Source organism: Ascidiella aspersa, chromosome 1 (genome assembly GCF_963924565.1).
Source record: "Ascidiella aspersa chromosome 1, kaAscAspe10.2, whole genome shotgun sequence".
Classification (NCBI taxonomy): domain Eukaryota; kingdom Metazoa; phylum Chordata; class Ascidiacea; order Phlebobranchia; family Ascidiidae; genus Ascidiella; species Ascidiella aspersa.
The window spans coordinates 7,710,399-7,724,803 of record NC_139447.1 but is presented as its reverse complement, the minus strand read 5'-3'; the positions used below and the strand labels follow the sequence as shown (position 1 = coordinate 7,724,803).

The following is a 14,405-nucleotide window of genomic DNA, read 5'->3' as shown; positions in this document are numbered from 1 at the left end:
TAGGCGGTATTACGATATTGAAACGTATTACGATTGGTTACGTGAGCCAAACATGGCGGAATGGTGCTATCACAAAAGTTCAAAGGTCATAAAAAGTAAGCGCTAACGCTTTTATTTATTTCTTAGTATTTATTTATTTTTTTATGATCTTTATACGATTAATGTTTCGTTAAGTATTGTTTAGCTTACTTAAAAAGGTTTACTAATTATTTCGAAAATATACATTAAATGAGAAGGCCATACGCGTTTTTATCTTAAATGATAATTTTTGTTAGTTTTACTGGAGAGAAATAAAGAGGGTTCAGAAGGCTGAAGGCGGCAATACAAAGAAACAGGCCTAACATTATAACGCATTTAAATCCCCACACATGCTTACAACACTTGATGCCAACTAGCAGCTAGAATTTTACTATTACCTGCTAATGATGTGTGACGTTTGCTTATTTAACTAATCTCTTTTTTTTTAAACAAAATGTATGTAGTGTCTACCTTTTTATCTAAACCATTTTTATTTTGAACCAAACTTGAAACTTTCAACAATGTGTAACCTAACTATAGTCACGACCGAAGTGAGAACTTGAAGTATACTTATCGATCGGGACCGATGCCATTTTAATATAGGACGAGCTTCTAAACAATTCTAGTTTAAAATATCGGGATAAACGATACCATATTTCTACACACTGCAACCAATCCATCGTTTAACAGAAAGTTTGGTTTATTTGTGAAGTGGAACCGCTCTCAAATAATTGCATATGCGTGGGAGTGGGTTAACAAAACGAGAGCAAACATTTCAAGTGCTGTACAAATTCTACGAATTGTTGCGACATTTAGCTGTTATAATCGTCATATTTAAAAAAAAAAAATAAATTATTCACACAGTTGATAAAAAGTAGGATGCTAAATACATATTTTTTAATTTTGTAAGTACCCAGATTACTTAAAATTAGGGTTAGAAACATACTTAGACCGGGTGATAAGAATAGTGTTGCCTTGCAACGAACTTTTCTTTTGACGCCCTTTTAACCAAAAGACTATATGTGGTAATAAAAAAATGTGAGATCTATGAAACACACGTCAGCCAAAATGTGTACAATTGTTAACAGGTCGAAATAAAAATAAGATTTCGTCACATTCTGGACAATACCTTGAAATATATAAACCTATAGTAACACTTTCGAATTTCCAAAAACTGGAATTTTTTCCCGAAAACTTAACTCTACCAAAATGTAGTTGTTTTTTACTTTGAAAACAATTAATTAGCAGAAACTTAGTAATAAATATATTACAGTATTTTGTTCTATAAAAAATAATAAGAACTCTAGCAATGAGACTAAAATTGGAAAAACATAAGCAGTTTGGAGAACCCTATTATTTGCTGGAAACAGAATCCAAAACGGCTAAAACATGGAAAATCATATATTACTACCTGATCCAATTGTGTACAGGGACCAGCGAATAAATGGCGCAAACAATAAAAGCCGTCGAGGGTCACAAGTGGAAATGTATATATGTGCAATGATGTAGCCATGTGGCACTGAACGGGTCGTCGCCCTCCTCATAAGCGCTCATATAGATACAGAACAAACAAAATATGGACGAGTGTGACAAGCAACTTTGGATGACACTCGACACGCCCTATTACAACACACGTTCCTATAGGGAAGAGCGACAAAACGTTTTAAATTAGTTTGATAAGGGTTTGGAGCGGTATCTATCTGTCTGTGAGAATTTCATTCGGATTTTTAAATCGTTAAACGACAAATTTTCTTTGGACTCTATTCTTACTATATTTGTTTCAAATTAAAGCTTTTTTCCATAACCGTTTGTAAGGATCTTTGCGTTTCTTTATAAATTAAATTGGAAATTGAGAAAATAGAACATATAGTTAGTTTCCATTTTTCAATATTGGTCTTCAGAATGATAAAGCAACAAGATCAGCTCTTTGGTAAGTTGTCTAAATATGAAAAATAAATTTAAATAAAACATGATTTTGTTATAACGACTAATCTACGTGTCTATTGAAATTGTTAAGAAAAAATAAAGATGACGGTCTATCATTTTTGCATTGTCTATCATTTAATCCGCTCGATATTTGATAACAGAACAAATGTAGGTTTCTTCTATTATGACTAATTTACATTTCATTATATATAATTTATCAGCATTTAATAAATTGTTCTTCACATTTTTAGCGCTTTCTTTCGAATAGCCTACCATTTCGAGTATTTGTTTAAAAAAACATAAAAAAATCCAAACTGGCAACCCTGTTTTAAAAGCATGACCGTACAGCTCACAGTGACAGCGCAGCAAGCTGTAAAAACGTAACTCTTATTAGCAAATGCAATACTGTGACGTCACAATGGTCAATTCAACTCAAAGTGTACAATAACGTGAATGATAAAATGTTGTACACACCTTGCATTATTATAAGGTAAACAAGGTTCGCATGAAGTTATAAATCTGGTTGATAGACTGATGACAAAATGGTTTATCTTTATTGTGTTTTCGTGCTGTTCCAAATTAAAACTTGAAGATTTATATTATTTTTTGCAGCGAAGTCGTATTATATCTAATTTTAAATCCTTTTGCATAGAAATGAATTCAGTTTAACCTTTAGAGCAGTGGTTCTCATACTGGGGTCCGCGAGACAATTTTCTGGGACCGCGAAGCACCTAACAAAAAATCAAAACGACGCTCCTAAAGAAGAAAACCTCTTGTGCAAAAAAAATTCAGGAAACTTACTTTTCCAAAGCAAGCTGATTAGTTGCTCATTCACGTTATTGTACACTTTGAGTTGAATTGTCCATTGTGGCGTCACAGTATTGCATTGTGCTAATGAGCGTTTTTACAGCTTGCTGCGCTGGCACTGTGAGCTGTACGGTCATGGTTTTAAAATTTAAAACTGTTTGTGATTGCTTCACACAAAAAAGTGATTTGTTAGAGGTTAACATAGCCGAGCTGATAGCAAAGAAGCAAGTGCACCCATGCAAGTGCACCCAATTGATACCATTAAAAACAAATGTTATTTTGTGTATATTTTTAGGGGACCGTGAGCAATTTAAAAAAGTTGCTGAGAGACCGTTGCGCAATTTTTCTAAAAAAGTTTGTGAACCACTGCTTTAGAGAGTTTAAAAAACTTTTGCGAGACTGTTCTAACCTTTTTGTTCGAACTGTTTTAAAACATAAGTTTTACATATAATTAACTAGACGAAATAACTAAAATGGAATATTAACCAGTTTGTTTTTAACTGGTAAAGGCCTACCCGTGTTATACCGACAATGCAAATCAATTACAACTGTTAGAAGCGCGATAATATTATAAATCTATTTGAATTTTGCGTGGTTAAACAAAGTAAAACAATTATTATGCTGTGAAACTTTATTTGCTTTTGTGTATTACGTTGTAACGTGTCCTGTAAATTTGCTAGCCTGGTGTAAATTTGGCAGCCGATATTTCTAAACGCCGCCTAATTTTTTGCGTGGCTATGAACACACTGTCAGAAATTATTAGGCTTGGCTCAAATCGGTTGCAAATTATACTCAGGCAGGTTTGTTGTACGATATAAGTTTAAGTTTCCCAGTGCTTAGTCAAATTGTGTTAATATTACAAGAAGTGTGGCAGCAGTTATTGTTCGACTTGCTTGATATCCAAGTAAACGTGGTATCCCGGCACCAAACGACGTTCAACATAAAACAAATCCGTAACCAGTTTGAAAGTAAAAATTGCTTACTATTAAAACCGACGCAATAAACGCGATATTTTGATAATTCTGTCTATATTTTGCGTAAGTAAACACACCGAAAGAAACAATTACGTTTAAAAGTAAAAAATATGTTTGTAAAAGTACTTTTTTTCGTGAAATTTACCGGAATTTTGCATATAGTTTTTTTGGTTTTAAACTCACGGTTGGCATTATTTTTATAAGGGTTTACATGAGGAACAAAGAATGTTTTGTAAAACGCCGGGTCAAAAAGAAATCAGAAAAACACATAGTATAAAGGTTATTCTTCAAAAACAAACACGTATGAGTATTGAGACGACGCGTCCTTATTGCGCCGGACTTCTTTTATAGAAAGAACGCTGTTTTTTCTGTCTGGGAGCAAATGACTTTCTTTGTATTTAAGAGCGTCTCGCCGGAGTAAGACGGAGCAAAGTGCGCGACAGTGTTCCGTATCTCTCTTGCTTGAAACATATATGGGAGACTTACAGACAAACAAAGCCAAATTTATTCAGAGATTCAAGAGAGAAATATAAAACCAGAGATTCAGGAGAGAAAAACAAAACCAGAGATTCAGGAGAGAAAAACAAAACCAGAGATTCAGGAGAGAAAAACAAAACCAGAGATTCAGGAGAGAAAAACAAAACCAGAGATTCAGGAGAGAAAAACAAAACCAGAGATTCAGGAGAGAAAAACAAAACCAGAGATTCAGGAGAGAAAAACAAAACCAGAGATTCAGGAGAGAAAAACAAAACCAGAGATTCAGGAGAGAAAACAAATGGCGTTGATTTCGTCAATTATAACTATTTTTATCATACAAGGTTTATGAATCCTAACGATAAAATGTTGTACACACCTTGCATTATTATAAGGTAAACAAGGTTCGCATGGAGTTATAAATCTGGTTGATAGACTGATTACAAAATGGCTTATTTAGGAAAATCAACTTTCCTACCTTATTGGCGAATAAATTTTTATATGGTTTGGCCTGTGAACTTGCTTAAATATGTGACCGTTAACTACATAGTTTTGTAACGAACGGTAACCCGTGTCACTATCTTACCCTACCATGTCTGTTATACAGATAGATTGGTCAAACCCTTTTTGCCTTGATTCATCGAGCCACAAAATTCGTTCGTCGAGAGTTAAATGTTTGCAGACTGTTTGCGATTTTGTTTGTCTAAGGCGGATAGGCTTTGTCCAGTCAGCCTTGATTCTTATGCTATATGTATGTGAGTTGTGGCCGTCCTATCGCTTACCCGACCAAAATTGCTTTTTTAAGGCATTGGTTCAGGCATTAGGAGTTAACAGACTCTGGATGAATACAATGTATAAACTTATGCAAAAAAATGTTCAAAACCAATAAACTGGACGGAAAACACATTTTCACTGCGTATTCTTTTCGTCAAATAATAAAACTGCGTCTAAATTAAAAAGAACAAGCGGGTTTAAAAACAAGTTGTGAAGCTAAACTATTTTTGAATGACAAAAATTATCTACAATGGTCTGAATCTTCCTCTTTTTTGTCGAAAAGCTCTATAAGGTCCATACATTTTATTGAATATTTTTAAAACAAAAAATAGAAACGTTAATATAGTATAGTAACGGAAAATCTATGCTTGGCTTCGATTTGAAGACCGAATTTTCAAATACTATCTTTAAAGAGTAATGTGACCCTGGCCTATATAGTTGTTTGTAGAAAGTTTTCAATGTTAGGAATTAAGTTATACGAAATATCCGTATTTACAGAAATTTATATATTGTGAGACCACGACTTCACCATCCCATAGTAACAATACAAAGAAATGTCGATTTTTAAAACATCGGGAATAAACTGTTTGATTTTGATTGCTTTACTGACGACGTGACCAAAAGTTTCCACGAAACCGCTTCGTGCACACACAAATACACACCAGTTATCTTGCGCACACACACACACGCACACTCGCCCCATACCTTGCATACGTGGGCAGAGGAACGACCTTGTCCCAGTTATTTAGGACAAGAGTCTGATCCAAAGGTTAATCATTGATTTCATTTCGGCGCGGTTTAAATGCGAAATAGCGACGACTTGCGTGGGCAAACCAAGGGCTTAACGTGCGTCTTACTTGCGGTTAACTTACATAAAGTTTATATATACACATAGGTGTGCCGGAGCTCCTGTAAAAATGCACAGGTGAAACAGACAGTCTTTAAAACAGGTGTTTCATTTCATGCAAATAACCCCAATTTATTTTCACGACTTTTGGCACATAAAACTAAAGCAATGGTGATTTCAAAAAAAAAAATTAAATACAAACTCTATGGCAAATCACTGCGGAATCAATTTTAAATCAGAGAGGCGTCTCGAATGGGTTATATTCTGGCATGTAAATACACGGCGTTGCAAATGTACGTTTATTGTAAAACAGCGATGTAAAGACTATTAGGCAATTTGGGCTTGCTACATCACTGCTCAAACAATGACCAAGTTCATCAAGTGAAAATCCTTAACTCAACCTTATCAGCATTAAATACAACAGACTTTTTTGTTACCTTAAGCGAAAAAATCTCAGTTTTGCAAAATATCATTTGTCCCAAAGCCTTTTTCAGGTTTGGCCAAAAAATCTATTTCCAAAATGTCCGCGAGCGAAAATTTGCCAACGTTAATTCGGTCAGAAAAAAAATGTGAAATCACGATTTATATCTATAGTAGCGCAAAATTTTCAAATAAAAATAGCGTATAAAGAACTAAATTTTTGCATTCAAACAATTTGTATGCAGCGGAGATGCAATACATGTTTTAATAAAAATCAAAGTTTATACAAATAACTTTATTGCAATATAGATTTTTGTAACGGGAAAAGCCGCGGTATAAATCTGTTTTGGTATTGTGAATGTGGTTCGACTCATAGCAAAGAGAAATGACCGTTTAGTAAAAGATGACGCTTTTGGTGATGACATACTTAGGCCAGTTGTGTACCTTGTGACTTGCGTGTTTGCCAGTGACGCTAGAAGGAGAGAATATATCTGTTCATTTGAGCCAGGCTAGTCGTCGTGAAATATCAGTGAAGGTATGAATGAGACTAAAGAGAACTTTAAACAATACACAGGTGGAGGTGCTTTGGGGTGAATTAAATTAAAAGTGAATCTAGGGCAAATTTAAATATTTTGTTTGCGAGTTTTTTTTTAGAAGACCAAACTGTTAGAGATTTAGTTTTTAGTTAAGTTAAGACACATTTTAAAAGTTCCAGGAAACGAAAAGCCTTTTGTTGTTTTGGTTATTTCAAGTACATAGCTATATAAAAATAATGACGTCTGTACTGAGTGGAATAATTATGTGACTTGGAAAAAAAATTGATAATTCAATGGTGTGGAGGAAATTTGATTTAATTGCCTGACTTAGCTTTTACTGTTAAAAGTTCCGTGCGCCTGATTTTGTCATCAGTAAAATAAAATTTAAAATTTTCTCTTGTTTTAATATTTTTTTAATAAGTTCAATATCTCGAGAATTTAAAAGAGTAATTCCCCATATCATTGATGTTGTCAGTTTCCGAAAAATATTTAGAACGCAACACATAAGCGTTAAGATATTTATTTGCGTTAAGATGTTACTTTTCGATGTAAAGAAATTGATTTTTGAAGTTAAAAATATAAAGTGTAGAGGTTAAACCAATTGACGTTGTGCTTAAAATGTATAATGAACAATTAATTAGATCTATTAACGTTAAGTTGCCAGTGGACTACGCAGCTGGTATATCTACGATATATTCACCTTAGGATTCGGCTCTTAAAAGACACCACGCTGAAGATAGCAAAAGATTTAAAACGCAACCCGTGTTCGCTGTAACACTGAGCACACATATATTAAAACGCCCGCTCGTAAGAAACGCTATGTCTTATGTTAACCGACCCAAGACTCTAGTTTAGATACGGGTAAACAAAGTTCCGCCAACCAACAGCTATATGTGAAGATGTTAATAAATGACACGACACGATAGAAATAGAAACACCTATTTCTAATAGATATTATCGAAACAATTAAATTAAAAAACAAGTCTTTTATAGAGTTGTTATATAACCGTGCCAGCGTCTTCTTCAGAGTTTTGGGAATAGCTCGATGGCTGGCGTATACCTTAGATCGTATAGTGTTTGCTCAAGACTTTTTGGGCCAATATTTATTTATTCCTTGAGTAATGAGTAACTTTTTATTCGTACGCGCTTTGGGCAACGTCGTACGAGCTTCGGGACCGGCAAATGGTTGGATTTGGAGTTTGGCCTCACAAACCGGGAACAAAAGAAAACGCGTACCGCCCTAGGCTACTTGTTTAACCTTACGGAGAAGCTGTTTAAGCAGGAATCCGTTTACGAAAATGAAAGGCAGTATTTTGTTGAGTATAGTATTGTCTCGATGTGTAATTTGCGACCTGGAGAGATGACTGTAAGTTAGAACTTGAGGACGTATTGCTTGTGCCTTGTGGTAAGATATGTAAAGTAAATATACAAGCCAGATTGTTGCATTGTTGAGCGTTATGAAAAATGACAAGGAGGCGTAACGTACTTTTTAGCATTGAAACAAATAGACTTTTAAAAAATACATTTAGAGATATTTTTCAGCTGTAGAGGATGTAATAGATTTAAAAGTATTTTTACACCATTTAAATTAGCTTATTTTAGATTACAAAAATGTGTTTAAAGGCAGAAGTTTCCCTGTTAAATTAATTAGTGTTTTTTTATGTTGATGGTTTTAGTATCAAACAATGGATTATCGCTATAAGATAAGATGTATAATATGTAGGAAAAAAAACACATTCATATTTCGCTAATGACTTAAATCATTCCCTTGGTCGCCTCATTATCAAACAAAGTTTTATAATTATTCAGGTGTCACGTCTCTTGGATCCTCTGTTCAATAAAGTTCTCAATAGAAATGTTGCCTCGAGTGAAACATTAAATACAATCTTCTCTGTACAAAAGCGAAACCACAAGACCAAGACAAGCAACACACATACGACTCATACGCGATCTGATATCCTCAAAAGATGGGTTGGCACATCATCGAGAAGCTAGTGGAGCAAGGTGCGGAGCACTCCACTCTGGTGGGCAAGTTCTGGGTGACCTTCTTCTTCGTTCTAAGGTTCCTCATCGTGGTTTCAATCGCCGACAACGTGTTCGGAGACGAGCAGGACAACTTTGTGTGCAACACTGAGACGCCAGGTTGTGCCAACGTCTGCTTCAACGAATTCAGTCCGATCTCGCTCGTCCAGCTTTGGGCTCTGCAGGTGGGTTGGTGGTTTTAGTGTAAGCTTTAAGGACTCAAAAAAGGAAGCGTGATCAAAAAACTCACTTAAAGCTAAACGACGCAGAAAAGAGATATTGGAGCCGGGCCTTATTATAGGTTTAGCCAAGCAAGTTTCACGTTAAAGAGTGTCGCCGCTTTGCCAACTTTTGTGTTGATTTGTTTGTAGTGAACTCAGCGTTTAGGCAAGCACATGGCACTGCTTTCAGCCAACAGATGAAAATATTGATATAGAATATTAAAAAAAAAAAAATAGACTTTAATATAGTCTGTCAGCGTTTAATCATTTCTATGAGATACCTAAAGAGAAATATGCATCGAAACAATATCAAGGGTGAGAGTAATTTTTCAAAAATGAGTCATGTAAAGTCAAAATTTGTCATGTAACAATGGCCTGTATTTATATATCGCTCTTCTCTTTAAATTCGTTACCATAACTTGTATAAAAGCACCTTGAGTTTTTCGATTCAGAAAGCACAAAAAGGCGACTCTGGGTACTGATGTATTTTTGGTTACAAAGTTTAGTCTTGCATTAAACCTGTTATCCAAACCGTTCTATTGTTCTTTCTTGCTAATCGCGCCTATGCAAAAAATGTTCCACTATAAGCATGGATGGGCCACTACAAGTAATTTATTAAATGCAATTGGTATCATAATGGCTTTTAACAAGAGGAAAAAAGTGCTGCCCTAATACGATAATCAGACATTCAGCAAAGATACTCTCTGTACCGTTAATGAACGCATCAATTGAACAGCGTTCGAAGGCTGCAGTTATAGACTTCATCAAACGTTACGCCTATTTTAATAACTTCGCGAGGTCACGCCCTCTTAACCAAACCTAAACCACTCAGATCCTGTGCGCGTCGCTTCCTATGGTCGTGTTCATGGTGTACGTCGCTCACAAGCTGGAGAAGATCTCGCAAGCCAAGAAGATGCGTCAGGAGGAGCAGGAGAAAGAGAAGGAGCGGAGGGAGAAGGCAAAAAAAACGAGGGAGGAGAATCGAGTGCTGGCCATCCAGGACGGGACGAGGATATCAAGGCAGGGGAGCGGGCCGCCGGGTAAATAGTGGCGCTTCGGCCTCGGGCCTATTTGCCTTTTGGGTCGGGGCAAGTTGAACTTTGTCGAACTTTGCGCCCGAGCTAGTGATTGCGAAATTATTGCTCCGAGTGTCGCGATAGCGCTCTTCAATGTCAAACGGTCGCTGTCAGCGGGTGGTCTTGAGTGGTTCGAATAACAGTATACTTGGGTTTGTGCCTTAATATTCACGGAGTTCCAAAGCCCAAGGAAAATACTATCATTATCTGATTGATGTTCTATAACAAACCTGGGCAAACTACTAAATCCGGCCCGCGACTTACTTTTTGTAATACTTTTTTAACAGAATTATGCCTTTTTTGTACTTTTGGCATCTTTTATTGTATGAATTATACATGTAAGGTATGTTCACTTATTCCAATACTCTTACCAGCTTGTCTAAACTCAAATATTTAAAGCTAGCTTTGTAAAGGAATCACACTTTATACTATGTGTATTTCAAAGCCCGTTTAGATCCGGCCCGTCAGGACATTATGTGTCTCTTATGCGACTCTTTGTCAAAAATAATTGCCTACCCCTCTTTTATAAGATTGCAGATCCTCATAACACCGTCAAACTATTTCTAGGCATATACATGTCAGGCTAATATTGGTTTTATTGTGTTGCGTTAAAAAGTTCAACAAGCTTGGTGAATAGCCCCTCTATTTTTTTGTTTTTCTTATAAATCATCTGCGATTTGGCTCCAACAAGTATTTTGTCAAAAATTTATCTTGATTAGCAAAGGTAAATTTACGAAAAGTCGATGAAAACTAGGTTTACATTTTTTAAGCATCTCTGTCATTAACTCGCTTAAAACAAGAATAAAAATCATCTGTCCATCAAGTTTATAGTCTGTTTAATAACTTGTATCTAAGTAACAACGAATACTATTTATTTTTACAGAATACAACGCGCTGGATGACCCCCTTTCAGACAAAGGGGTAAGTTTGTTTCTTGTCTACCTAAAATACGAATACCATTACAAATTGTTTCGAATGTAACCAACGTAAGACCAGAGGTATGGTAAATCGAGTTTTACGACCACTGGGAGAAAAAAAAGTGACGGTTGCTTAAACAAATTTACACGTACGTCGCCTACACATTTACGACAACGTATACTACGTTGCGGGTTAAACGTATCGCGAGTTGCTCTGTGGACTTTTTAAATACTATTCAGTCTAATTTCGAATAACCATCAAAAAAACCTACCTGTGACGTTATATATGATTTTATCTTTTGCCCTACTGAAGTACATCGACATGGCTATATAGTGCGTAATGAATCATTTTTTTACTTTTGTTGCTTATTTAAGAACGACGATGAGAATAAAAAAGACAAGGGCGAAAAGGAAGAAAAGAAAGATGATGACGATGATGACAAAGTGGTGGCCACGCAACTCAACTCCGACACCCCATCCACCCTTTTGCTGGTATACGTCGCACAGGTAACAACACGTTAATACGTTCACAAGGTTTACTGTACCTAATAACATCTTAGTCGGTCTCCAAGACTGTGAACACACACAACACGCATACATTAACTGTTTGATCCTTATACGGGGACTCAAAAAATACAAGAAATTAATAAAATTTTACAAATCTTTCATTTTTTAAGCTTATTTCGTTATTATAGTAAGTTTTTGTCCTTCAATCGTTTCGTAAAAGAAGCAATGGACCGCCTAGCAGAGTGAATCCTTCTTTCCGAATACCTTAATTACATGCTATCTTAACTCAGATCTCAACTGCATATTAGATCGAAACTGCATACACGCAGCTCTTTATTACGTCCAAAGCCCTTTACAACCTATATATACATACATTTTCTTTACGATTGTAAGACAGGACCTAACAATCTTTTTCTAACAGGTTTTAATTAGATTGTTTATCGAAATCGGTTTCATGGTGGCCCAATTCAACATCTACGTGTACAAGTTCTGGGTTCCAGAGTTGTTTAAGTGTGCAAGGTTTCCCTGCCCGAACGTTGTGGATTGCTACGTTTCAAGACCAAAGGAAAAGACTGTCATTCTATGGATAATGTTCGGTAAAACGACAGATAATTTATTGTAACACGCGAATCTATTTCGAGCAATTATTTTGGCATATAGTTTCAGGCTAATATTAGTTTTGGGTATATATCTTAGGCTTACATGAATATTTTGTAAGTGAAGCTTGTGATAAGCGTGATGTTTGCTCTGATGTAATTTTAAATGCGTGACACAAATAGGAACGTTAGATATTTTACAGACTCAACAGAAACTAGAAAGCTATGGCGACCTTCTGACAAGTCTCTAGGACTAATGTAAAAACAGTTAAAATATACTGGGTTTGCCATTTTGTGTAGTCCCAGCATATTTTTTTTCGCGATTTTGCAGCCTATTGGCTTTTTGCACTTTAGGCTATTCACCAATCTACTGTAAACTTAAAGGCTTTAAACTATAAGGCGACATATAGTAAAGCTATTTGTGGAGAGCATCAGCTGGGATTCCACTCCTTAACAAAGTGAAGTGGGGTGTGAGTGCCAACAACACGATTCAAATCTACGTTTGTTTAGAATAACTTCTTCATTTATAAAGTCTGCAAGTTATATTCAAAATGGTCCACAATAATTTTTCGAAATGACCAACCTCTACTCCGTATAGCTATAGTTAACAGTGCTCTAGGTGAGTGCTTGTCAACCTTTTTTGGAACAGTACACACTTTTACGTTTACTAAAGAACTTGTACATCCCAGTCCACGCAATGCACTAAGCTTATAGAAACATACACCCTGTTGCACTGCAAACAGGTATAATGTCACAAATATAATATAATATAATATCTTACAAGCTACATAGGCTTAAATACATGTGGTGCCATGTATTGTACACATTATTCAGTCATGTAATACATCGGTTTATTTATTATGATACCTGATGTTAAGCTTATTTTATTGCGGTATATTGCACACCCCAGTAGACCCCATCAATGTGGTATATCCTTTAACAATTCTGGTACAACCTGGGGTGTACAATACACCCGGTTGAAAACCACTGCTCTAGGCCCCAACCCATCCTTTTTTGTGTTCAAATCCACTTGCAAGCGCATAACCAACATTGGCCAACACGCAGGTACCGGCCTCATGATGATAGTGGTAAACATCGTTGAGCTCGTTCACCTTGGCACCGACAAGATAGCAGAGGCCTGGAAGAACCGACATCACGACATCACCAAGCAGTACAAGATCAGCAACCACGTGCCACACTTCGGCAGCCACCACGGCGCAGACCGCTACGATGACGAGGAATTTTATGACGTCGGGTACAGCGTGGGAAAGTCTCGGCATCGTGGAAGAAGACGAAGAAGACCCGGTTACCCCAGGGGTTATCCACGAGCGGTTGGTATAAGGGTGGGTTACGCCAGGAGCAGCTTGTCCGGAGAGGACGGAAACGATTTTGACGGCGATCACTTCATGTGATTCTGTTTGACTGTATTTCTTGTCTTTGCTTTTTGTTCTAAGTTTCAAAGTAGAGGTATGATAGCACTCGTTACTTTGTCATTGGATTGCTACTGTTAGTTAGAGCCGGTTCCGTTTTTCGCAAGCGCCTTTGCCTGACTCATTTTTTGACATAACAGAATTTACACCTACCCTATACCGCTACTCTCGCCACGTTACCTTAATTTGCACATACTTTAATAATTTGTAAACAGTTATCCATCGAACTAAACATTTTCACAAGCAGCGATTTCGTGAAATTGTTGCCCTTGTCTATTGCTACGTTTTTTTGAACCTGTTCTTAAGTTACGAATATTTGCACCAAATTATTAAACTTAAAGACATCGTTTTGTGTATGCATCCACCGAAAATGTAAATCGTACCGAGAAATTGAATTGTAATCGTTATTTTTAAACAGATGTAGGTTTTTCTTTACATGGCGGAATGTTCCAAAGTTCCATTTTCCATTATAAATATGCGTTTGGTAACAGGAGCTGCCGGTCCTGTACGCTATTTGTGCAAAGTGTACGCAAATAGCTTGTCAGCAATCAGTCTAGTACAAACAGTAATATTGCAAACCGTACACTTACCAGTGCCAGATTTTAGCCTGTAGCATCAAGTAGCCGCCTCACTTTAGCATATTTTTGTGCACAAAAAACAATCAACATTGGTTTCTTGAAGCCTCAATATTATAATTTTAATTTGCTCAAATCCTGTCGCACAATTTAAAAAAAAAATGTTTTTTCCACATACACAGATTGAAAAGATCGATACCTCATTTAATTTAGAAAATTTAAATCATAAACACACATTTTGTTTGTTATCTCACTGTACAACTGAAAATCTGGGTGACGTCTCTT

At 36.2% G+C, this 14,405-nt stretch overlaps 1 protein-coding gene across 1 annotated transcript; it reads left to right on the top strand.

The window, feature by feature from the left end:
• Positions 1-8,743: 8,743 nt before the first annotated feature.
• LOC146167014 (gap junction gamma-1 protein-like) lies at positions 8,744-13,527 on the top strand. Its single transcript, XM_083388769.1, has 7 exons — positions 8,744-8,983; positions 9,852-10,059; positions 10,979-11,016; positions 11,400-11,519; positions 11,941-12,115; positions 13,181-13,332; positions 13,387-13,527. The coding sequence occupies exons 1-7, from the start codon at positions 8,744-8,746 to the stop codon at positions 13,525-13,527; spliced, it is 1,074 nt and encodes a 357-aa protein (XP_083244895.1).
• Positions 13,528-14,405: the final 878 nt, after the last annotated feature.

Excerpts from the sequence above, each read along its gene's own strand:
- LOC146167014 (XM_083388769.1), top strand. The coding sequence starts at position 8,744 with ATGGGTTGGCACATCATCGAGAAGCTAGTGGAGCAAGGTGCGGAGCAC. Across the intron at positions 8,984-9,851 it reads TCCAGCTTTGGGCTCTGCAG|ATCCTGTGCGCGTCGCTTCC; the intron begins GTGGGTTGGTGG and ends TAAACCACTCAG. Across the intron at positions 12,116-13,180 it reads CATTCTATGGATAATGTTCG|GTACCGGCCTCATGATGATA; the intron begins GTAAAACGACAG and ends GCCAACACGCAG.